The sequence below is a fragment of the Orcinus orca genome, chromosome 1, assembly GCF_937001465.1.
Source record: "Orcinus orca chromosome 1, mOrcOrc1.1, whole genome shotgun sequence".
Classification (NCBI taxonomy): domain Eukaryota; kingdom Metazoa; phylum Chordata; class Mammalia; order Artiodactyla; family Delphinidae; genus Orcinus; species Orcinus orca.
The window spans coordinates 204,757,934-204,783,591 of record NC_064559.1 but is presented as its reverse complement, the minus strand read 5'-3'; the positions used below and the strand labels follow the sequence as shown (position 1 = coordinate 204,783,591).

General features: G+C 44.8%; 4 protein-coding genes and 1 non-coding gene across 9 annotated transcripts in view; 2 read left to right on the top strand and 3 right to left on the bottom strand.

The window, feature by feature from the left end:
• Positions 1–2,358: 2,358 nt before the first annotated feature.
• Positions 2,359–14,545, bottom strand: DFFA (DNA fragmentation factor subunit alpha). 2 transcript variants are annotated; one of them, XM_004272379.4, is made up of 6 exons: positions 14,350–14,544; positions 11,968–12,129; positions 9,994–10,136; positions 5,141–5,330; positions 4,772–4,920; positions 2,359–3,829 (listed from the first exon to the last, which is right to left on the bottom strand). In XM_004272379.4, exons 1-6 carry the CDS (start codon positions 14,486–14,488, stop codon positions 3,617–3,619), a joined length of 996 nt encoding a protein of 331 aa, XP_004272427.1. In that variant the 5' UTR covers positions 14,489–14,544; the 3' UTR covers positions 2,359–3,616. The 2 variants fall into 2 exon arrangements, 1 of the variants encoding a protein (XP_004272427.1); XR_007478556.1 differs by having other exon boundaries at positions 3,769–3,829; positions 4,381–4,920; positions 14,350–14,545.
• LOC117202402 (small nucleolar RNA SNORD77) lies at positions 3,205–3,273 on the top strand. Its single transcript, XR_004484741.1, has one exon. It is a non-coding gene; the product is annotated as a small nucleolar RNA SNORD77 (small nucleolar RNA).
• Positions 14,546–15,147: 602 nt separating the features above from the next.
• On the bottom strand, positions 15,148–15,982 carry LOC101282327 (40S ribosomal protein S4, X isoform-like). The gene has a single exon (XM_004272380.3). The coding sequence runs from the start codon at positions 15,947–15,949 to the stop codon at positions 15,158–15,160; it is 792 nt and encodes a 263-aa protein (XP_004272428.1). The 5' UTR covers positions 15,950–15,982; the 3' UTR covers positions 15,148–15,157.
• A 1,226-nt stretch (positions 15,983–17,208) lies between these two features.
• PEX14 (peroxisomal biogenesis factor 14) overlaps positions 17,209–25,658 on the top strand; it is a 140,442-nt gene continuing 131,992 nt past the window's right edge. For 2 of the 4 annotated variants that reach the window (XM_033432920.2, XM_033432917.2), the window contains exon 1: positions 17,244–17,303. In XM_033432920.2, the coding sequence (XP_033288811.1) occupies positions 17,268–17,303 (36 nt within the window). In that variant the 5' untranslated portion in view covers positions 17,244–17,267. Of the gene's footprint in view, positions 17,304–25,658 lie in introns of all 4 variants that reach the window. The other 2 variants (XM_033432919.2, XM_004272381.4) reach the window with 2 other exon arrangements.
• Positions 23,924–24,416, bottom strand: LOC105748126 (60S ribosomal protein L32-like). The gene is given in 2 exon segments (XM_049716378.1): positions 23,924–24,074; positions 24,076–24,416. Coding segments are annotated over 2 exon segments (435 nt in total). The 3' UTR covers positions 23,924–23,980.

Genomic DNA, 25,658 nt, shown 5'->3' with positions numbered 1-25,658 from the left:
AAATAGGATGGAGGACTCCACCCCTCCCCTTTATTACTTAAAAACCTCAAGTAATATAAGACACAGCCAAAATAATTTAAGGCAAAACCCTATAAATACAACAAAATAAGAAAAAAACCCTGAAGGCAAAAAAAAAAAAAAGATAATAAAAGACTAGATAATTAGGAAATTTAAAAATCTGGTTAGTAAAGGTACATTAGTAATTCTTGTAATTAATGTATTTTTTAAGACTATTATTTTATTCCTTTCTCTCTGGAAAATGAAAAATCCATTAGTTTTTTTCCTTTTTCTTTTACCCAGAAATTAAAGGTTGGTAAGTGGTAATTAGCACAGCTCCTGTCAAAGCCAATTGCCTAATGGGGACCGACATTTGACTTGAGTTGAAAGAATGGAATATGGCTAATGTAGAGTTCATTAGTCCCAGTTGCTTTCTTTGACGTTCTTTTCTCCTAACATAAGAACAGGCATGCCGTGCTCTCTCTCTCCTCTCCTATTTTTAGACATATTGCTGTGCTGCTACATTTCTATTCTAGAAGGCCTGGAGGCACCGTGGTGTAAGGAAGGTAAGTGGCAGCTGGGGCAAAATAACTGTCACTCCACATTTGGTCTAGGGTTTGCAGACCAAGGAAGGTCTTTGCTCCTGCCCCCATCTCTGGCCCTGGGGCGGTGAAAGGGAACCATTCCCTACACTGACTCTGTGCTGGGTTCTATGCTCTTCCTCATACTTAACTTCATTTAATGCTTTTAATCTTGGGGCCTTAGGCTAACCTTACATTTTTGGAAACTACTGTCCCATAAGGTTAGACTCAACGTCGGTCTGTCTCACTCCAAAACCCATAGTTCTTTTTCCACTCTCCTATGCAGCTGAGATGCTTGGTGGGTTTGTTTCAAGTACAGAAGACCAATACCAACACCCAGGCCAGTCAACTAAAGCTCTACTGTGTATTTGACAGAAATAAGAAAACATTTTTCATTCAGCAGGGCAAAGATGGAAATGTTGACAGAATTGGTGAATAGAGATGCTATTCTATCATTTCTGGCATACAGGCTTCCTTTACTACTGGGCTAACTACACAGCGTTCACAAGGCTGATTTACTTCTCTTACACCACCAGCACAGTGACTACAGTTAGAAATCTTTGGGCAGTCATGTTGCAGACATATTAGGCCTTTTCCAGTTGGAGCTGACTCCAACTTATTCCACTGGTATTAACAAAACCAGTCATCTGGATGTAGAGTAGGAAAGACTATGTGGACTTAAGAGAAAATACAAATAAGTAGAAAGAACACTGGAATTAGAACCAGAAGACCTGCCTTTGAACCCTGGCCCTCCAATTAGCCTTGTGACATGAGGCAAGTCATTGACCCTCCCTGAGCACAACTTTGCTCATGCATAAAATGAGAGGCGACAAGCCATGCCCTGCTTATTAGCTCACTCAGTTTTGAGGGTCCAATGTGGTAGGTGCTGGCACAGAGCAGACTACAAACTGCTATAAAAATCCTCAACTGGCATTACTACCCCTCCAGGGGCATTCTGAAAATGTGTGGGGCTGTTTTCAGTTGCCTCAATACCTGGAGGTTGCTACTGGCATTGAGTGGGTGGGGTAGGATGTAGGATGCTCCTCTTCCTGCAAAGCACATGACTGTTCCACACAATGAAGAATCATCCCATATCCCACGTGACTTTTTTCCCCCTACCCTTTTTTTTTTTTTTTTTTTTGCGGTACACGGGCCTCTCACTGTTGTGGCCTCTCCCGTTGCGGAGCACAGGCTCCAGACTTGCAGGCTCAGTGGCCGTGGCTCACGGGCCCAGCCGCTCCGCGGCATGTGGGATCTTCCCGGACCAGGGCACGAACCTGTGTCCCCTGCATCGGCAGGCGGACTCTCAACCACTGCACCTCCAGGGAAGCCCCGCCCCCACCTGACTTTTATATGTCATTCTGGATGTTCATAGGGATGAAAACCTCTTCCAAATTAGCCCCAAACCTAATTCTCTTTTATATGTAAATACATCATAGGGATGAAAACCTCTTCCAAATTAGCCCCAAACCTAATTCTCTTTTATATGTAAATACAAAGTATTTTTTCCAGTTTTAACGTTCCCTGGATCTGTCAAGAATGCAGCCACCTTGTAAATCGAGGATAGATGTGTTACTCTGTCCAGAACATCACTGTTTTGGGAAATCCCATTATAAAGGGCAATGCTGCTTGTGGTATTTGAGTTGACGGTCACTACACACCACGCCTGGCTGCCTCTTAACAGATTCACAGTAATTCAGTGGGTAAGTACACGCATCTGACAGCTTCATTGTGCCTTTCGTATGGTCATCTCCAGAAAGTGACACTGAGATACACACCATTTTGTTGGAAATTATTTTCCTTTATTTCTTCTGAAATACTACATTTGGGGGTATTATGTTGATGAAGGTATGCACATAGGTAGGTTATCAGCTCTGGCTTTCATTTAAGGATAATTAAGAAGGCATTATAAAATATGCTATTAAAAAAGAAATATTGGGGCTAATAAGTGAGAACCAAATACATAAGGCATTAGTAAGAGCACGCTGCATAGGTCTGAGTCCTCCTTGAGGAAGGGCACAGCAGAAGGAAACAGTTCTTTTTGTTCTGTTTGTTTTCTGTACCTCTCCCTCGCCCTAGCACTTACTTATCGTTATATTTCTTTACTTAATAATTAGCCAATGTATCTGTTAATAGCATTCTGTTTTCCTCTAAGTATGCTTAAAAAGTAAGTCAAATAAGTCAGTAACTAATTATCTTTTCCCTGCAAAGAGACTGCATTGTAGATTACAAAATCCGAAGAACAAGCTTGTACAGAAACGGGGAATATAAACCAGAAGTCTCTGCTTTGCACCCAGAGAGACCTGGAGTCATATCTCATGGAGACTGATTTAATGACCGTTTTATACCCCCTGCTGATAAAACACATTAGAAAACTGAAAAGTTTCACTGTGGTAATGCATATAATTTCACAATACTGAATTAGATATTAGAAATGGTGAATTACTCTCCATATGTCCCTATGGTCTGCAAATTTAATACGTGCCTTTAAAACAAACGAAAAAATTCCTTAACTTGAGAAACAAGTTTGTGGCCATAATCAACACTCTGATATGTCATCTTCTCTACTGTTATTTTGTGTTTAAAATTCTGCAGTTCCATCTTTAGAATAAGAATAGTGGGTCTATTACTATGATGGTTGCATAGTTCAACAGATTGAATCTTGAAAGAGATATACCATTTATCTGATGTAGAAGAAAAAAAAAGTTAAAAAAAAAAATAGTGGGTCTGAAATATGACAATTTCTTTTCCCTGCCCTTTACAACTACTGTCAGAGAACATAAGAACTTGCAGTTAGAGGAGGTGGGATATTGCTGGTGCAGCTCTATGGTTCAAAATAGGTCAGAGAGTCCATGTGGAGATCTGGAATAGCTTTTCTGGAAAGGGCATGAAGCCTGTCTTCCAGCCTGTTCCAGGAGAACATTCTCGAAGGCAGGGGGTAGAGGAGTATGTAGGGAGCTACAAAGGTTAGGCTGAAGGTATTTACTGACACTGACACTGGTCACACTGGTTTTCTTTGGCATGCTTCTGGCTGCCGGCTATGTGGGGTCTCGTCTGGCTTGTTTGGGATTCTGCACTTCTCCAGGCAGCGAACTCCTCCTTGCTGAAATGCTCCTCAGAGAATACAAGCTCTGTACCTGCTGGAGGCGCAGGCTAAGTTCCCGATTACAGGTCTGTTGAACAGCTTCCGTCTTCTTTATGTCCCAGTTCAAAGCAACAGCCAGTGCTTTAGGGTCCTCCTTGGCAACCAACTGCGGCAAGAGTAAGAACCATTAAGAACCAGCACCTCTGCTGCTCTCGTAATTTTCTTTAGGGGGGTGAGAATCGGCAATATCAGTCTATGTCATGTCTTTATGCTGAAATGCCAGGTCTCCTTCATATTCAATTGTCACAGGCCTCTTCTCACCATACAACACCAACAGGAAAGGACATCTAGAGAGTAGTTTACTTGGAGCAACAATAAAGTCCTCCGCTCACAGGAAATTTAGCCAAGCTCAAGTCAGTACAGCTTCTTTCCCTTCTAGCTACACCAAGGAAGTACTGGGAACAGGGGCAAGGGTGAAGCATAAGAAGGAGCACCCAGGGACTTCCCTGGCAGCCCAGTGGTTAAGATTCTGCACTCCCACTGCAGGGGGCACAGGTTCTATCCCTGGTCGGGGAACTAGGATCCCACATGCCACTCGCCATGGCCAAAAATAAAATAAAATAAAAATAAAATAACTGAAACAACTGATGAAACAAAAACACAAGCTACAGCAAATCCCCCCCCCCCAAAAAAAGGAAAGAAAGAAGGAGCACCCACTTTGATGTGTTCCCTTCATCAAGCCTCCAGTTCCCTGGTCTGAGGGCACAAGATGATCCCCTCGAGTGGGCCTCTCTCAAGGATATTTTATGTGCTTCTATGGCCTATGGATCTTTTTCAACCACTGACAGATGCATCTCAGAAGCCTGAGTCCTGCTATTCCTCCCTGTCGGGGTCAGACATTTCATTACCTACTTTGGATCAGAAAATAATGTTTGATGATCTGAGGGAGGGCACCCATTTTGTTTAAGATTTGGATTAAATGAGATGTTTGCAAATGCTTTGCATAATAATGGGCAAATTGACAGCTATGATTCAAGGTCTGCAGAGGTGAAAAAAACCTGATACAAGCCTCTCCTTGCAAAGGTCAGGGTCCCTGGTGCTCGCCCACCTCCAAATCTTTACTAGACAAACTCAGCTCTGGCGCGGGTTTCTCCTTCAGCGCATTAAGGATCTGGCTCGTAAGTGCAGTTTCGGAAGAGCTCTCTCCAATACCCGTGTCAACTGCATCCCTCTCATCACCGAGGCCAGCTTTGGACTCTGCAAAGCAGATGTGAGACAGAGATCAGCACACCATGTACACATACAGCCATACCAACATCCAGCCAGAGCAGGCAGCTGGGCAGACAGAAGCCTGTCATCTCAAGATGCCAGCAGCTGTGGTTTCACTGTTCTTGACCACATGGTAAGCATCTGGCTCTCTCTCAAGGAGAGGCTCTACTGAGTTCTCAGTGTAACTCCCCCAGCCGATGAATCCTACCTTGCTGCTTCAACAGGATGCTGCCCTCCTTCTCCAAAGCCCGGAGGTAAAGCTCCAAGAGCTGCTTGGACTGACGGGCTTCCTCCCTCTGGTCAAGGACCTGCTGGAGGGTGTTCTGGAGCCCCTGGACTGCGACACGACTTTGGCTGAGTTCCTGAGCCAGCTCTGAACATGGGACATCAATAAGCATCTGACAAACAAATACGGACTTTAAGAAATCGGAAAGTACTTTCTAAACGTGATGTTATAGCTCTCAAATACATCAATTTCGCAGACTCATTACATCTAGTTCCCAAAGTTACCTAATATGGCTGCCTGAAAGTCAGGAAAGAGGCATGTAATTTTTTCAGTTTTCCTCTGGTGAAAAAATTAGGAAAATATTGCCTTAGTGCCTTATTAAAAACAAAACAAACAGAAATAGAGTCACAGATGTAGAAAACAAACTTATGGTTACTGGGGGGAAGGGGGAGGAGGGGTAAACTGGGAGACTGGGATTGACATATACACACTACTATATACAAAATAGATAACTAATAATGACCTACTGTACAGCACAGGGAACTCTACTCAATACTCCATAATGACCTATTTGGGAAAAGAATCTAAAAAAGAGTGGATATATGTATATGTATAACTGATTCACTTTGCTGTACAGCAGAAACTAAAACAATATTGTAAATAACAATACACCAAATAAAAATTAAAACAAAACAAAATCCTGATATTAAATAACCCATTCTACATTGTACAGAATATAAAGGAGGAGGTGTATGATCACTTGTACAATGAATCAGTATGAGGCTATTTCAAGCAAAAGTCTTTCTGATGATTTTTTTTTTTTTTTTTTTGCGGTACGCGGGCCTCTCACTGTTGGGGCCCCTCCCACTGTGGAGCACAGGCTCCGGATGCGCAGGCCCAGCGGCCTTGGCTCACGGGCCCAGCCGCTCCGCGCATGTGGGATCTTCCTGGACCGGGGCACAAACCCGTGTCCCCTGCATCGGCAGGCGGACTCTCAACCACTGCGCCACCAGGGAAGCCCCACTTTCTGATGATTTTAACGTTAAACATTTTTATTATACATGTTCGTACTTTGAACGACTATTTTTCAAATATAAACTACTCAGCTTTTAAATGACGTGTTCAGTCTGTGAAATAAGGGAGACCTCACTTATCATACCCTAGATCTTAAGAAGGCTCAATCTTTTGGCATATACAGCATTAGATTAAAAATAGTCTTCAGGGCTTCCCTGGTGGTGCAGTGGTTACGAATCCGCCTGCCAATTCAGGGGACACGGGTTCGAGCCCTTGTCTGGGAAGATCCCATATGTCGTGGAGCAACTAAGCCCGTGCGCCACAGCTACTGAGCCCTCATGCCACAACTGAAGCCTGCGCACCTACAGCCCGTGCTCCACAACAAGAGAAGCCACCGCAATGAGAAGCCCGTGCGCTGCAACGAAGAGTAGCCCCTGCTCGCCACAAGTAGAGAAAGCCCACGTGCTTGCAATGAAGACCCAAGGCAGACAAAAATAAATTTAAAAAAATAATAATTTAAAAAATAATAAAAAATAAAATAGTCTTCATAAGAGAAAGATCAAACTGTTGAAATTCTTGGAGAGTAAATCTAACTTCAGCTGCAGATTAGAATATGGAGCTTAATAAGAAATGCAATAATAAGCGTTTGCATTTCTCAAGCACTTACTATGTATCAGTGAGAAAATTGATGTAAAACGCTTAGGACAGAAAGTGACGAGGTGGGCTGCTCTAGATTGGGAAAGGCCTCTTTGAAGAGGTGACTTTATGAGTTATCCTTAACTTTCATATTGCATCAATTTTCGAACAAGTAGTATTAATATACATTCATAAGGCTCAAAATTCAAGAGGTACAAACCTTCTGAGGTAAGTACTAGTATTACCACCACCATACCAGATTAGGAAAATGAGGCAAGAGCAGTTAATAACGTCCCAAGGATCAGTCAGTTCTAATCCTCAGGACGCTGTGTAATTGATCCCTGGGCTCCTCCCTTCCCTCCCATCTGTTCTCACTCCCCATGGTCCCCGAGATGGTGGTACCTTTCCTCTACCTGTCGCATGGCCAGCCTCTGCCAGCTCCTGTCCTAAGCTTCCCTGTGGAGCCTAGCTGTCAGGGCCAGGCTCACTGATATTCTGGTATCCCTATTTTGGTAAGGACTGCTGTGCTCCTTATTCTAGGGGTATCATAATATACTAGTCTGTTGGGATGGGAAGGGATCTCATGACCCCTTTCTGTTTCTTTTTTTTTTTCGCCACAGGGCATGTGGGATCTTAATTCCCCAACCAGGGATCGAACCTACACCCCCTGCAGTGGAAGCGCAGAGTCTTAACCACTGGACCGCCAGGGAAGTCCCCCCTTTCTGTTTCATAAAAAAGAAAAAACAGGGCTTCCCTGGTGGCGCAGTGGTTGAGAGTCCGCCTGCCGATGCAGGGGACACGGGTTCGTGCCCTGGTCTGGGAAGATCCCACGTGCCGCGGAGTGGCTAGGCCCGTGAGCCATGGCCACTGAGCCTGCGTGTCCGGAATCTGTGCTCCGCAAAGGGAGAGGCCACAACAGTGAGAGGCACACATACCACAAAAATAAATAAATAAATAAATAAATAAGAAAAAGAAAAAACAAGAAAGAAAAAAAATCAAGCTTGCTCCTGCCCTCCCTCTGCCTGGAACACTCTGGCCCCAACCTTTCCATGACAAGCTTCCTCTTGTCCTTCAGGGTCTCCTCTTGGGACCTGCCAATGTTTCTCAACTAAATTCTATGAATTTATTCTATGCACAAGCATGTGTGAAAAATGACACTGATCTAAGCTTTTTGCACCACTGACTAGAAGAGCAAGACTGATGACACCCACATGTCCCCCAGTGGGGGAGTCTCATTAAATAAGTCATGGTACAGACATGAAATGGAATATTATGCAGTGGTGAAAAAGAGGTGAGGATGTCTTTTATAAACTGATCTGGAATACTTTCCAAATCTTTCTTTAAGACAGAGCAGAGGGCTTCCCTGGTGGCACAGTGGTTAAGAATCTGCCTGCCAATGCAGGAGTCACACGTTTGAGCCCTGGTCCGGGAAGATCCCACATGCCGTGGAGCAACTAAGCCCATGTGCCACAACTACTGAGCCTGTGCTCTAGAGCCCAGGAACCACAACTACTGAGCCCGTGTGCCACAACTACTGAAGCCCGTGCGCTTAGAGCCCATGCTCTGCAACGAGAAGCCACTGCAATGAGAAGCCCGCGCACCACAATGAGGAGTGGCCCCCGCTCACTGCAGCTAGAGAAAGCCTGCGCTCAGCAACGAAGACCCAACACAGCCAAATATAAATAAATAAATTAAAAAAAAATAAAACAGAGTAGAGATGCTTCCACTTGTGTGATATAGGGGAGGAGGTGAAAACACTTATGTATTTGTTTGTATATAAAATATCTCTGGAATGGGAAACTGACAGATTGGTTGTCTCCAGGAAGGGGAAGTTGGATGGCTGGAGGCAGGAGTCAGACTTTTCCTGTATATCCTTTTTTTTCTAAACAGCTTAATTGAGGGATTTCCCTGATAATCCAGTGGTTAAGACTCCATGCTTCCAATGCAGGAGACGTGGCTTCAATTCCTGGTCGGGGAACTAAGATCCCACATGCCCCGTGGCCAAAAAAACCCCCCAAAAACCCAGCTTTATCGAGATATAGTTAATATACTATACAATTCACCCATATAAAATGTATAATTCAGTGGGTTTCAGTATAATTAGTGGTCTTCTTGTGATAGTGCAATCACCACCACAATCAGTCTTAGAACATATTCACCAACCCAGAAAGAACTGTACCCATTAGTAGTTCCTCCTTATTCCTCCTCAAAACTCCCCACCAACCCCATCCCTAGGCAACCACTAATCTACCTTCTATTTCTATGGACTTGGGTATTCTGGCCATTTCATATAAATGCAGTCATAAAACATGTGGCCTTTCGTGTCTGGCTTCTTTCACTTAGCGTAATGCTTTCAGGTTTTATCCATGCTGTAGCCTGTATTAATACTCCATTCCTTTCTATGGCTGACTAATATAGTCCCTTGTTTGGATATACCACATTTTATTTATCTAGTTATCAGCTGACGGACATTTGGGTTGTCTCACTTTCCGGCTACCTGTGTACCCTTCTATACCTCTTGGATTTTGAACCATGTGAAAGCATTAATATGATTTATTCACAATAAATATACAAGTGTAAAAAATCACCACAAGGTCGCCTCCTTCCAGGAGCCTTCCCGCCACTCTTGGCACACTGCCCTGTCTGACATGCTGCTTATTTTGTCTGCCTCCTTCCACCAGGACTTGAGTTCCATTAGAGCAGGGACTGTGTCTGGCTTGTTCACCATTGCACCCCTGTGCATAGAACTGTGTCAGGCAGAGGACAGGGGCTCAATAGATATTTTTTTGAGTTAACAATACTATTTTTATCCTAGTTCTACTGGAGAGGAAACATAAGCAGGGAGGCTAAGTTGCCGGTTCAAAGTCATAGAGATGGAGCTAAGATTTAATCTGCATTCTTTAGCAGTACATCCTTGACCCACGCCTTGGGCCTAAATGGGTCTAGGTGGGGCCTTGGCGTCTGTGTTTTTAAAAAGCTCCACTGGTGATTCTGATGCAGGGTGAGGGGTGAAAATTTCCTACTCTAGGTGAGAGAATTAGAAAATGAAGAACCTTGGTTGTCATCTAAGAATTACTTAAAAATTAAGAAGCAATGAAATCATTATGGCAGGATGCATGGCAACTAAGGCGCTGGGGGAAGCACAGGCTGGAGGAACGTGGCTATGGGTTGTGGAGGAGGCTTACTTGGAGGTCCTCCTCGGACAGGAGGATGATGCTGGACAGGTCTTCTTTCAGCTGCCTGGCCACATTCTTCCACTTCAACCCTGCCCCGCTGTCTGTTTCATCTCTGTCAAAGGACTCTTGGGTAATCCAAGCCGTACCTCCATCTGATACATGGGAGAAAATGCCCGTCAGAGTCAGATTAACCGGAAGTGCTGTTTTCACTTCCTCCTCCAACTCAGACCTCGAGGATGTCGGCACATCCTTCCGACAGATCACTTAGAATAATTTAGATGGTGAAGGAAGCACCTTTTCTCAGGGATTCATGGGGAAGCCAGTCCCCATCTAGGACCTTAATTTTCCCTCTTGTTCCATCTTCCATTTCTTTTTTTTTTTTTTGGCTGCAGCATGCGGGGATCTTTGGCATGAGGGATCATTCGCTGCGGTGTGTGGGCTTCTCTCTAGTTGTGGCGCGTGGGCTCCAGAGCACATGGGCTCTGTAGTTTGTGGCACGTGGGCTCTCTAGTTGTGGCGTGTGGGCTCTCTAGTTGTGGCGTGCAGGCTCAGTAGCTGTGGCACGAGGGCTTAGTTGCCCCGTGGCATATGGGACCTTAGTTCCCTGACCAGGGATCGAACCCACATCCCCTTCATTGGAAGGTGGATTTTTTTTACCAGTGGACCACCGGGGAAGTCCCCATTTTCCATTTATTTCTGTGTGAAACTGCTCTGTATTCTTTTATGGAAGAAAGCCACTTAAATCCAATGTATGCTTATGCATACCCAGGATACTGTCACACTTCCCTTTAGGTTAGTTTTTTTTTTTTTTTTTTTTTGCAGTACGCGGGCCTCTCACTGCTGTGGCCTCTCCCGTCACAGAGCACAGGCTCCGGACGCGCAGGCCCAGCGGCCATGGCTCACGGGCCCAGCCGCTCCACGGCATGTGGGATCCTCCCGGACTGGGGCACGAACCCGCGTCCCCCGCATCGGCGGGCGGACTCTCAACCACTGCGCCACCAAGGAAGCCCTAGGTTAGTCTTTGTGTCTGTGGGTGTGTTCTACTTCTGTATGCAAAAACATTCATCCTCATCAGCACTTCTCCTGTGCTTGGGGATGGGTCTTATCCTTGACTGGAGCAGCTGCAGCCACTGTTCGCTGTCCCTTGGGCCCAGGTACAAAGGTGGCTGGGAAAGCCATCGCTGAAGGGTGACTTCCTCTAGGGACTTTCCTCAAGACACTTCTTTAGGTCTTTGATCCTTGCCCGTCAATATTAGTTCCCTTTGTATTTCCAGTGAGGATGATGCTAATGATGGTGACAGGTAATATTTATTTGTCTTACTGTGTACCAGGTAAGATCTAAATGCTTTCTATCAGTGGCTCTCAACTGGGAGTGATTTTGCCCGTCCCACCCCCAGTAGACATTTGACAATGTCTAGAGGCATTTTTGGTTGTCACAATTAGGGTGAGGAGATGCTACTGACACCTAGCAGGTAAAGGCCAGCGATGCTGCTAAACATCCTGCAAGACACAGGACAGCAACCCCACAACAAAGAATTCTCCGGCCCAAAATGTCAGTAGGACTGTTGAGAAGCCCTGGCTTGATATGTACTATGTTCTAGTATCCTTACAACAACGCTAGGAGACAGGTACTGTAATTATTATCTCAATACGGGGCTGAAATGTTAGATAATTTGCTCAAGGTCACATGGCTAGTAAATGGCAGAGCCAGGATTCAGACCAGACAGTCTGACCCAACCTGCAGCACAGATCTCTCTCCCTTGCTGCGTTTTAGTTGCTGTCGGTCTGTGAATTATTTGAGAACTGAGCCCGTCTCATTCATCTTCATCCCCAGACCCAGCACCGCTCTGGTATACAGAAGGTGCTCAGTAAACGTTTGCTGCATAAATGCTTAAAACAGCCAACCAAACAGCAACCAGGTGCCTATGCAGTAAAATAAATCATGATGGATGGTATATAGTATATACGGCCAGCATTTCTTACCTGAATTGTTGTAAGCCCACTTCTCATTCCCAGCCAGTGCCACAAACTTAGTATTGGCAGGAAGACACAGGAAGTAATCGTCATCATCCACTATGGTGCCATCCTCTGCCAGGACCAGGGTGACTGGTGCCAGGGACTTGTCAATGGCCAGAATGTCACAAGCTGAGAGGAATAAAATATTTGGTAATTGACAAGTATCCATAGGGAAATTACATCTGTCCTTGCACTCTCAATACGTATGCCCCGGGACTTCCCTGGTGGCACAGTGGTTAAGAATCTGTCTGCCAATGCATGGGACACAGGTTTGAGCCCTGGTCCGAGAAGATCCCACATGCCACGGAGCAACTAAGCCCATGTGCCACAACTACTGAGCCTGTGCTCTAGAGCCTGCGAGCCAGAACTGCTGAGCCCGTGTGCCGCAACTACTGAAACCCGCACGCCTAGAACCTGTGCTCCGCAACAAGACAAGCCACTGCAATGAGAAGCCCGCGCACCGCAGCGAAGAGTAGCCCCCGCTTGCCTCAACTAGAGAAAGCCCCCACGCAGCAACGAAGGCCCAGTGCAGCCAAAAATAAATTTTTAAAAAAAAGTATGCCCCCAGAGCCTAGAAAAATCCCTGGTAATAATAACTATAATAACTATAATGATGACCACTAGTACTAATATAACACTTACCATGTCCCTGGTACTGTACTAAGTGCTTTTCACATACAGCATTTAATCTCCTAAAAATCCTATAACGCAGATACTATTGTTACTCCCATTTTTACGGATGTCAAGCCCAAGGCTCAGAGAAGTTAAGTAATTTGCCCAAGGTCACACAATAAGTGGCAGAGCCGCATTTCAACCCACACAGTCTGGCTCTTGAAAATGTGTTTTTCTTCCAGCTACTCTACACCCACATTAGGATGCACTTGAGCCTTTACTTGGATGAACAACAAACCAAAGTCTGATTTGATTCCTTGAGAACAAGCAGTCTTTCATTCATTTCCTCAGTGGTCTACTCAAATTCTCCCATGTGTCAAATGTCACAAAGAAAAAAAAGAAAAAGAGAAGAAGAAAATTATAAAAAAGAAAAAAAAATGACTTTATGTTCTCACAGTATCTTTCTTGGCAGCCTTACTAACCTATAGGAAAGTATAAGAGAAGCAGAAGGCAGAAGTTTGTAAAGGTAGCTTTTCATCTTTATGATCACTGGGCAAGAGGCTTTGTCCAGGGCAGGTCTGTACCATCCCATTTAGTAATGGCAATGCCTAAAATGCTCATGGGACTAGAGTAGGCAGAGAAGTAGCCAAGAGACTACAAAGATCATTGGGCAATGCTGTCTTCCACCCAAATAGAACAGCAAGCCTTGTATAGGCCGAGCTCCAGAAACACAAGCACTTACATAAGCCTCTGTGCCAAATGCATCCAGCCACCGCACGGATGGGGCACTAAAACTTAAGCAACTTCATGCCAAGCAAAAAATATGTAAACACTTATATGGCAAAAACCATGTCACTAAAGCATTTAGAGTGCTTTGGCTGTGCCTGCATCTCTGAAAGACATCTGTCTGATATCTATGGGGCTTGGTGACCCTGGGAGGAAGCCCTGAACACGCTGACACACACGTCCACTACATGCCCGGGGATGACACACACGTTTAACCAATAGAACTTCTTTGGGTAAGCAATTTACTGCTACAGGCCAGCAACGTGTAAGTCATTTGAATATCTCATCTCCTTCCAGAGTCCCAATCCTGTGGATCAGGGCTGGAAATACACCCACTTTGCTGATGAGAAAACTGGGGATGGAGAAATGGTTAAGTGCAAGGTCAGGCAGCTAGTAACGGTATGCGGCTCAGAATTTCTGTCAGCTCGGTCACTCACAACAGACGTTCCTTGTCTGGCCCTCCCGGATGGTCGGTAACAGCTCCCTCTTTACCGCACAGGTACCTGCCAGAGCTGACTGTGGAAACCCGCTCCCACCCCGCCATAGGCTCAGCTGGGGGACCCAGTACAACCTTAGGGAGCCTGAGTGGCAGAAATACAGTGGACTGAGTTCGATCCAAAATCTGAGTCATCTGAGGCGAGGCACCGAAGTAGAGTCTGTCTTAATTCGCATATTGCTTCCCGTCTGCCTCTCCACCATATGAATCTCACACAAGATAAATTAAGTTAAAGTGCCGGAAAACGCTATGAAACTGCTAAGTCGCCATACCCACCTGAGTCATCTCTGTTCCAAGGCTCCACTCGAGAGACAAGAAGCCCCAAGTCGCCTCTCCTGACCCCGCCTTGCCCCACCGGACATCCCCACCTCTCCCCGGGTCCCTTCAGCCCGGGCCCCGGCCCCCCAAGTCCTCGCCCCCGTCCCCCCAAGTCCTCGCCCCCGTCCCGTGCCAACCCTTGCTCCTCAGCTCCTCGAGGCAGGAGGCCGCCACGCCGTGCTGTTCCCGGCTGTGGTTGCGACACAGGAGACACTGCTTTAGAGCCCGGATCTCGCTGGGTTCTGGAACGCTGGGTCCCCCGACCACCTCCGTCATCTTCAGGGTCTGACCTGACCAACGCGGGGACGTCAGGGGGGGCTGGGCGCGGGAGTCCTACCCAACTCCACCCCCACGGCATGCCGGGAGATGTAGTTCTCGCTGTAGCAAATCACGCGTGGGACCAAGGCACGCCGGGAGATGTAGTTCTAGTTGCAGCTAATTCCCTGCGGCCCCGGGGGCATGCCGGGAGCTGTAGTCTGTGGGTTCAAAGCCGACTTAGGTCGCGCAATCCAGACGCCGGAGGTGTTTTTTTTTTCTGCCTTATATTAAGGAGTTGCATTCGCGCGTTCAAAATGAGGTCAACAGGGATTTATTTTGTATTATGAAGGACACGCCCGTATACTCCCTTGAATTGTTACAGCACTCCTTTCTATATATATAGATAGATGCAAGATATTAATACATAAAGCAGTGTCATTGTACTGTGTTAATTTGTTTTTCCTTTCCAACCTGAACAAATCTATAAAACGTCCCAACCTTCACGCTGATCTGAAGGAAGTCAGTTTTAAAAAGTGATGAGTGTAGCTTTCAGTCTGGCTGAAAACATAACAGAGAAGCATAAGGTACTCGCACATTTCCACTCTTTTTTTTAACACTAAAGAGGCTTTTAATTATGTAGTATTATCTATAAGTACAAAGACTTTCCCAATCACGTCAGAGATAATTTTATCCACTGCTCTGTTTGGCTGCCAGTCTCTTGTCTCTCTCCTCAGCAATGGTAAGGCGGATACCCTTTCCACGAGGAAGAGAGATCCATGGTTTGTTGCCTTTGCCAATAACAAAAATGTTGGAGAGCTGCGTGGCAAAGCTATTGCCGTTGGCATCTTTCACATGAACTGCATCAAAAGAACCAGGATGTCTCTCCCGGTTAGTGATCACACCAATTCTTCCCAGGTTAGCACCTCCAGTCACCATGCACAGGTTACCAGTGTCAAATTTGATGAAATCAGTAATCTTGCCAGTCTCCAAATCAATCTGAATGGTGTCATTCACCTTGATGAGGGTATCAGGGTAGCGGATGGTGCGAGCATCATGGGTCACCAGATGAGGGATTCCTTTTGTCCCCATAAAGACCTTTCTCACTTTGCATAACTTATACTTGGCCTCCTCAGGTGTAATACGATGAACAGCAAAGCGACCCTTGGTGTCATAGATCAGACGAAAATTCTCTCCAGTCTTGTCAATGCTGATGACATCCATAAAACCAGCAGGGTAGGTTATATCAGTGCGGACCTTGCCATCAATCTTAACGAAACGCTGCATGCAGATCTTCTTTACTTCATCTCCTGTTAGGGCATATTTAAGTCTGTTCCTTAGGAAAATAACTAGAGGGAGACATTCCCTCAGATTGTGGGGACCGGTAGATGGACGAGGAGCAAACACACCAGTCAGTTTATCCAGCATCCAATGCTTTGGAGCTGCTACGCGCTTCAGGTGCTTCTTGGGACCACAAGCCATGGCTGTGCTAGGCACGGAAATAGCTCCACTCTTTCGATTCCCTGCTTCAGCTCTGCAAATTGGGTTGGGACCTCGGAACGAAATGCTTAAATAACTAGATTAAACATTAAGGTCTCAAAGAAACCAGAGACAAAAGGGTAAATGCGAACCACATCACTGTTGAGATTGTTTAGATGCTGCTTGACAATATATTTGTCTTTGTTCTAATACTGTTACTTATGGAAAAGTCTGTGTTTTTCACTCCTGAAAAACTAACATTTAAGATTAAAGTAATAATTTAAAAATTATCAGAAAGTTTCCTTGCTTAAAAAGGGGCATTCTCCGCGCACCGCGATGAAGAGTGGCCCCCACTTGCCGCAACTAGAGAAAGCCCTCGCACAGAAACGAAGACCCAACACAGCCATAAATAAATAAATAAATAAAATTTTTAAAAAAGGGGGGGCATTCTATATAAACAAGGAATAATTATCAGCCCGTATTCATTCAGGGTCAATCTCTTTCATATTTTGTTTATTAAAGGAAATCAGATATTATGAGAAAAAGACATGTAAAATTGTTTGGTAGGAGGAATTGTTAACTGAGGCAACCCTTTTGAATACACCATCATTGATCAAAAAACAACTGCAATGTAACTGACTGATAGTTCTAATGTATGCAACCCTTTCGTATAATTTCACAATTAGCTTAAAATCTAACAACTCAACCGCTATAAAGTGAAAACGGTTCGTAGAAGCCTCTCCTCTCCAAAAAGCCCCCTCTTCCGAGTTCTCCTAATAGACCTGCATACCGTTATCAGACTCCTAGCTCCAAGATGTAATTGCGTGTGTCTGTGTGTGTGTGTGTGTGTGTGTGTGTGTGTGTGTGTGTGTGTGTGTATTTGGCCTAGACTTGAGAGCAGGGGTTGAGTCTTGCATCTTTTTATTTCTCGCGGCTACCGAAGTGCCTGGCAAATGGTAGGCACCCGACTGAACCATCAGTTAATTAATTTATTTCCAGGTTTCTTCACATTCGTTCATTTATTAAATACTTAGGGTGTCCCTACATGTGCCCAAGGTACTGTGAAAATGGGCAGAGATTTAATTCAATAAGTATAATATACATATAAGAAAGCAAAAAGGACAGGCATCGTTCTTGCTGGAAAGCAGAGACCTAATGGAAACAGTAAGCGGTGTGGGGACGTGGGAGCTCCCCTCTCCTCCCCGGGCGTCCCCCATCGACAGCTCAGTTCCGGCTACTTTAGTCTGGGCGAGAGAGCGAGAGCGAGGGTGCTTGGGAGAAGCCTCGCCCAGCGGCGATAGACTAGTCAGGCCTCAGAAAGATGGCGTCTTCGGAGCAGGCAGAGCAGCCGAGCCAGGTGAGGGTAGTGGGACTGCCCCGCTGTACTGGCGGGGACCCCGCTGGAGGGGGCGCTCGGCGGGTGGCTGGGAGCCCGGTGGGGACCCTGAGCCTCGGAAGCCGGGGGCTCCGACCTCTTGCCCCCTCCGGGGCCCCGCCCCTCCCCGGGTCCTCGCCGCCCGGCCCCTCCCCGCGTGACCCCTCCTTGACTACATTCCCGAGCAGGGGCCCGGGGGCGCCCGAGGGCCCCCCCACTTACCGCCTGCCGGCCCCTCGGGTCCCACTTGTGCTTGGCCAGGTCGGTGGCGGGACCCTTGAGAGGCCCCCCAGGCTTGAGCTGCGAGGGCCCCTGCTTGAGGAGAGGGGTGAGAGAGGCTGGATCGTTTCCGGCCCTTCCCTCTCGGGGTAGGCCTTACTCCATCAGGGTTTCTTCTCTCTCGCAGCCTCAGCCTTCTGGGTGGCCCCGCTGCCAGCCTCTTCGTCTTTAGTCACCTTTGCGTTTCCCCTGCCAAGTTGGAGGGGGGGGAAATGTACTTGGACCCTCTCAGTGCGTTGGTAGGAAGTGGACTCGCTGTAATCAACCGACGCCACCGAGCTTTGGGCTGGTGATCCGTCTTTGCTGCCCAGAGTTAGGTTTTCTTGGCCAGGGGCTCTAGCTTTTCAGCCACAGACTCAGCCGAATCCCACTCCAGTCGGGGGACCTTGAGGACCAGTGCTCCTGCCTGTCCGTCTGCTGTCAGGAAGCAGTGGATGCTAAGGCCTCTGTAGGCGTTTGTAGTCCAAAGGTGGGGTGGGCTGAGGTGAGGAGGATGGGGTAAGCGGTACCTTACAATTACGGAGTGTGTGCTGTCATGCGGAGGACAAATTACGCTTATTATCTCGTTTAATGCTCATTACAACCTTTATGAAGTACGGGCTATTAACCGCCATTTTGCAGGGTCTGTAACGCGCCGCAAATCAGTTGCCTGATTAAGCCTGGGTTTGAACCCGGCTGCGTGTGAGTCCACTAGTTAGCCCTACATGTTTAAGTTTCGTTAGGATTAGACAGAGGAGGAAGAAACTGGTTTCAACCTGGACCTCATCACTCATCTCTCACCTGCTTGAAACACCTGTGGACTTCTCAGCGGCCTCCTGGTATTTCAGTTCCTTCCTTGGAAGAATATGGCTTAGTGTTTCTTATTACTCTTTTATTCTTCATGATCATTCTGTTACAGGAATTGCACATAGAGGAGTTGTGAGTTCCCCAGACCAGCTTCCGTTAGCAGAGTGAATGATTCAGAGAGATGTCCAGATTGTAAAACGTGAGAAATATCTAGGGCTGATTCTGGTCTTCTCACTGTCGGAAATTCTGGAGTGTGGAGAGTGTCCTGGTGGTGGGGTGGGCCCTCCTTTCCTGCCTTAACCCGCTTAGCTTGCTGAAATGCTGAGGCTTCTTAGAATCTAGGTTCCTCTGAGCTGTTACATGTTAGGAATGCCCATAGGCTGGGATTAAAGGATGCCAGCGCATGTAATTTGCCTGTGCTGTGAAGGTTACTAAAAATTCTGCCACTCGGAGCCTTTGTAGTGCCCAAGGATTCCTTTGGTTCTGGAAATTGTCCTCTCTGTACACGTGCAAGGGATCTAGGTTCCTTAAGGGGGCTGGGCCAGCACTTGTTTGGTTTTCAACTCTGCTGCTGCTTTGCCCTCCTTTCCAAAGCTGATAGAGATGGGATTGCATCAGAAAATGCTGGCAGCTTGGGAAAAAACTTGAATGCTTTACGCCAAATTCTGTCACTGACAATAAGCTGCAAATGCACACATAAAAAAAAATTTTTTTTAAAGTTTTATTTTTGGCTGTGTTGGGTCTTCGCTGCTGCGCGCAGTCTTTCTGTAGTGCGGCGAGCGGGGGCTACTCTTGGTTGCGGTGCGCGGGCTTCTCATTGCGGTGGCTTCTCTTCTTGCCGAGCACAGGCTCGAGGCACGCGGGCTTCAGTAGTTGTGACTCACGGGCTCTAGAGCGCGGGCTCAGTATTGTGGCGCATGGGCTTAGTTGCTTCGCGGCATGGGGGATCTTCCCGGGCCAGGGATCAAACCTTGGTCCCCTGCATTGGCAGGCAGATTCTTATCCACTGCACCCCCAGAGAAGCCCCAAATGCACACATTTAAAGTAAACCAACTCACTTTAGCAGTTGCTTCTCATTTCATTTTCTAGTCCTGATCCGTGGGTTTCCCATTTCTCCAGTAAAGCAGTGTGTAACTGAAAGAATGAACTGTTTGGGTATTTCCTCCAAACCTGGTTTGTGTCTGAGAAGAACGCATCACACCTTTGGGACTGAGGCAGTATTCTGTCTCTCATAGAAAGTTTGTTAGTTGGCCGTGTGGCATCAATCTCTCATTTTGAAAGATTAAGGGTAAATAACCAACAATTTCTTTCTTTGAAAGGCAGTGTAGAGCAATGGTTAAAAGTATGGACTCTGGAGCCATCCCCACTGGCTAGGATCCTAGCCCCACTACTTACCAGCTGTGTGATCTTGGACAAGTTAGTTAACTTCTCTGGTCTTAGTTTCCCCATCTGTAAAATAGGAATAATACTAGTGCCTATCTCATAGCATTGCTCTGAGGATTAAATGAATTAACTTATTTTAGAACAGTGCCTGACACAGTGTGTTACCCATTATTATTCCATTCAGTAAACTCTGGAGTTTCACTTACAAATCATCTAAGCCTTTTCTCAATCCCTATTAAAACATTTTTTGGGATATGAAATTTCATATGTTGACCACCAGTCCACTAAGGTTGGTTTTTTATTTGCTCGGAAGTAATTTCCTTGAAATTTAAAGGAATACGCTGAATGCTGGTGTTTATCCTAGCTATCCTTTGTGCCTTTTAGATTTCAGCGATATACTTTCTTTTTCATAATGGTATAGTCTTTTTAGGCTGTCTTCAAAACAGTCTGTTGGAATTGCATTTATTGCTTATCCTGTTTATTCCACATTACTCGGTTTTGTATGGCTAATCTCTTATCAAAGTCCCTTCTAGTCTGTACATGTTATGGCCCATAGGAACGGGAAATGTCATCCCTATTTTTGTACTTTCCCATCAGTTTTTCTGTCTTTAGTGAAGGGCAGAAGCATGGTTCAATCTGATTGTTTAATGGTTGTTGAATATTGAGAATTATTACGGAACATAGATTTCTAATCTGTTCAGGTTCACTGGATATAATAAATTTTGGACTGAGAAAACACAGAGGCAGGGAAGGGAGAAGAGTACAGCAAAGATGTTACGGAGTGGAAGAGCATGGCCTTGTATCCTGACAGACTTTGCTTTGAACTCCGGCACTCACTTACTATTGGACTTGTCACTCTACCTCTCTGAACCTCAGTTTTCTTCTCTGTAAAATGGGAGTAATAATAATCCCATTTGAGGGTTGACTGAAGCCACAGATGTTAAGAGTGTGTGGTGCATATTAAGTGCTCAGTGAATGTTGGTTTCCTTCTCCAAGTTTCTGTATGCAGTTTTGGAAGATTATTGAACTCTTGAATAACTAGTTCAAACAAGACATTTTTCCCCTCACTCTTTATTTTGAAAAGTTTCCAACTTATAGGAAAGTTGAAAGAATAATACAGAGAACTCCTGTAAAACTCCCATGAAAACTTCACCAATATACACTGTTTACATTTTGCTGAATTAGCTTTATCTCAGTCTCTTTATGTATATTTTTGAAGGATTTGATAGTAAGTTACAGACATCATGATATTTCATCCTAGAATACTTCATCTTGTCTCTCGTAAGAGTAAGGTTATTCTCCTACATAACCATAATACCATTATCACACAAGAAGTTTGGTATTGATGAAATATTATTTACTAATACCACATTCAAAATTCTCCAATTTAAAAAAACAATCAGGATCCAATGAAGAAATAGGGAGTGCATTGATTTGTCTCTTTAGTATGCTTTAATTTAGAACGACTCCCTAGCCTTTAAAATTTTTTTAAAACTTTTTACTGCTGTTTAACATACACCCAGAAAGTACACCAATTATGTGTCCAGCTTGGTGAATTTTCACGGAGTGAGCACACACTTGTGTAAGCAGTACTCAGATCAAGAAATCAAGCGTTACTGGGATCTCAGAAGACTCCTTGGCGTCCCTCCCATTACTAGCCAATCCCCCAAAGCTGCCCCTATCCTAACTTAAAATCCATAGATTAATAGCTTTTTGAGTGACCAAGTCTTTGTGGCCAAAAACTTTACTGTGGAATTCCAATAGATGTGTTGTGGTCAGTTTTGACAAATGTATATACCTGTGTAACCACCACCACAATCAGCATCAAAACAATTCCCATATTGCTGAATGTTCCCTTACCTTGCTTCCCAGTAAATCCTAGCCTTTGGCCTCAGGAAATCTGAACTGCTTTTTATCACTATAGATTATATTTGTCTCTCCTAGGATTACATACGAATGTATTCATAATGTAAATATTCTTTTGTGTCTCACTTTTGCTCATAATAATGTTTGTGAAATTTATATTGTATGTCTCAGTAATTCATTACTTTTTATTAGTGGGTAGTATTCCATTGTATAGCTATACCACAGTTTGTTGATCTGTTCACCACTTGATGGATCTGGATTATATTAATTACCTATTGCATAACAGTGTTATTATAAATTTAGCAGCTTAACGCAGTACATGTTTATTGTCTCACAGTTTCTGTGGGTCAGGAGTCAGGACACAGTTCAGCTGAGTCTCACAAGGCAGCAGTCAAGGTGTCTGCCTGGGCTGTGATCTCATCGGAGTCCTGACTGGGGAAGGATCTGCTTCCTAGCTCATGTGGTTATTGACAGCATTTAGTTCCTTATGGACTTCAGGCTGAGGACCTCTCTTTGTGACTGGCTGTCACCCAGGACCTGCCCTCAGTTTCTTGCCACATGGGTCTTCCCAGGATGGCCACTTGTTTCCTCAAAGGCAAGTGGACATTACAGTCTTAGATATTGTAACCACATGCATGTAATTACATGCATTCTGTCACTGTTACTGTACTCTGTTGGCCAGAAGCAAGTCATAGTTCTGCCCACACTCAAGGGGACAACACAAGGGCATGAATACCAGGAAGTGGGGATCATGGCAGTCACATTAGAGTCTTTCCCCCACATGATTGGTTCTAGTTTGGGGCTACTATAAATATTCAAGTGTGTTTGTGAATACATATGTTTTCATTTTTCTTGGTAAATACCTATGAGTGTATTTACTGGGTCACATGCTAAGTGTATGTTTAGTTCTATAATAAATTGCTTACGTGTTTTGCAAAGTTGTACTATTTTTCATTCCACCAGCAGTGTATGAGCATTCCAGTTGCGCCACATCCATATGAACCCTTGGTATTGTCTGTCTGTTTTAATTTTAGCCATTCTAGTGAGTATGTAGTGGTATTTCACTGTGCTTTTAATTCGCATTTCTGTGTTGACAAATAACATTAAGCAGCTCTTTTCATGTGCTTATTGGTAAAGGCTGAGGTTAATTTTTTTTTTCCCCATATGGATATCAGTTGTTCCAGCATCATTTGTTGAACAGATTACCCTTTCTCCATTGAATTATCTTGCCATCTTTGTCAAAAATAAAAAAAATTGTATATAGTAGGTTAATTTCTGGACTCTCTTCTGTTCCATTTATCTATGTTTCTCCTAATGTGAAGGAAATACAGTTGACTCTTGAACAACAGGAGTTTGAACTGCCTGGGTCCACTTATACTTGGATTTCTTTTTCAACAAATACATATTACAGTACTACACAATTCATGGTTGGTTGAATCCATAGATATGGAGGGCTAACTGTAAAGTTACATGTGGATTTTTGACTGTGCGGAGGGTCAGCCCCCGTAACCACTGTGTTGTTCAAGGGTCAATCGTACTATCTTGAATGCTGTAGCTTTATAGTAAATCTTGAAATCAGGTAGTGTAAAGTGTTCTGACCTTATTCTTTTTCAGAATTGTTCTAGCTTTGGTCCATTGCATCTCTATATAAATTTTAGAATCAGTTTATCAGTTCTTACAAAAAAGCTTGCTGGGATTTTTACTGGGATTGTGTGGAATCTATAGATCAGTTTCGGGGAGAATTGACATCTTAACAGTATTGATCCTCTAATTCCGTAAAATGATATATGTCTCCATTTAGGTCTTTTTTTTTTTTTTTGTGGTATGCGGGCCTCTCACTGTTGTGGCCTCTCCCGTTGTGGAGCACAGGCTCTGGACGCGCAGGCTCAGCGGCCATGGCTCACAGGCCTAGTTGCTCTGCGGCATGTGGGATCCTCCCAGACTGGGGCACAAACCCGTGTCCCCTGCATTGGCAGGCGGACTCTCAACCACTGTGCCACCAGGGATGCCCTATAGCTCCATCTTGCATTTTCTCCCCACCCAGTCTGACAATCTCTGCCTTATAATTGGAGCATTTTAACATTTCTTGTGGTACAAGTATACTGTTGGCAAATTCTAGCTTTTTTTTTCCTTTTGAAAAAATCTTTAATTTGTATTCATTTTTGAAAGATATTTTCATTGGATATAGAATTCTAGGTTGACAGTCATGTTGTATCTCCCCACCTTCCCCCCCACCCTCTGTGGGCATTTTAAAGATACTATTTTTTTTAAAATCTCAGATGGCTGAGTTTTTATGTTTTTGTTATTGTTTTTTCCAACACAAACACAATGTGCACATGACCTGTCTATTCATTTTCTTTGCTGTGCAGCCTGGCATTGGGATTGGCGACTCTGATGGCCAGCGGGGCTGCTCTTTCCGCAGTGGCTTTGAGTTCTTGGAGTAATCTCAGCACAGTAAGATTTGTTTCACATCAGCAGCCCTTCAAGCTCCTTGAAGTTGTGGACCAGGAACTTCCGGAAGCCACTGGGCAGCATGAGCTTTGTTTTCCTGTTGCTCCCATAACCAATGTTGGGCATCAGGATCTGGCCCTTGAATTTCCTGCGCACAGTGCCTCTGGATTTCTGCCAGTTCCGCTTAATTTTGACATATCGGTCTGACTGGTGTGGGTTGAACTTCTTGGTCTTTTTGACAATCTTGAGCTTCACGAGGGGTTTGAGGGCGGCCGTGGTGGCTGCCACCTCTGTAGGCAGGCCAAGGAAGAGCTGAAGATACTGTTCCATTGTATTTTTTTTGGCTTGCACAGTTGCTGTTCAGAAGTCTGAAGTCATTCTTAATTTTGATTAATTTTTTTCTGGCTACTTAAAGGATTTTCCCCTTTTCATGAACTTTGAGCACGTGATTATGGTGCACCTTAGTCACTTTTGTGTTTGTTCTGCTTGGAGTGTGTTGAGCTTCTTTGTGAGTTTGTAGTTTTCATCAAACTTGGAAATTTTTCAGCCATTATTTCTTCAAATATTTTTCTTTTTTTGGTCTTCTTTCCCCCTCTCTGTCCTTCATTTTGCTCAGTTTCTATGTTTTCAAGTGCACTTTTTTTTCCTGCAGTATCTAACCTATTGTCATTACCATTCAGTGAAATTTTTATTTCAGACATGTTTTTTCATCTCTGGAAGTTCTATTTTCTTTTTATACCTCACATTTCTCTCCTTACTATGATCATGTTTTCCTTTAAATTCTTTTTTATTTATTGAGGTTTACTCGACATACCACATTATGTTAATATCAGATGTACAACATGATTTGATATTTGTATTTTTTAAATGAGTTAAATTCTTGAATAAAGTTATGACGCTGTCTTAATGCTCTTGTTTGCTAATTATTCTAATTTTTCTTATTATTATAGGTCACAGTTTCCTGCTTCTTGACACATGTTGAGATTTTTGATTAGGTGCTGGGTGCTGTGAATTTTACATCATTGAGGGTCTGGATTGCGATCTTACTTGAAAGAGTGTTGAGTTTTGTTCTGGTGGGTGATTAAGTTACTTTTGGTTCATTCTGATTCTTTCAAGTCCTGATCTAGGGTCGTTTTTATCCTAGGGGTGATCTGACACCCCCCCCCCCCGCCCCCCACCAAGATGTGGCCCTTCCAGGTCTCTACTGAATGCCCTGATCGAGCAGGGAGAATGCTCCACTCTGGTGCTTGGGACTTGTGAGACCTATGAGGGTTCTGGGAACTGTTCAGCTTGCAGCTTCTTCATCAGTCTTTTTTCAGTCTCGTGGAGTGTCATTCTATGCATGTACACATTTTAATATTCAGTACAGACTTAAGGAAACCTCTGTGCAGATTTCTGGAGCTCCCTTTCTGCAAAGCTCCCTCCTCTCTGGAACTCTGTCCTGCACCTTTCAGCTGACTTAGCCTCCCTGAACTCCAGTCTGTTTCCTCAATCTGTTGCTGTGATCTGCTGGGATTCCCCCCTCCCACCACTGCCCCCACCCTGGGTCCTTGGTCTGAAATGTGCAGAAAT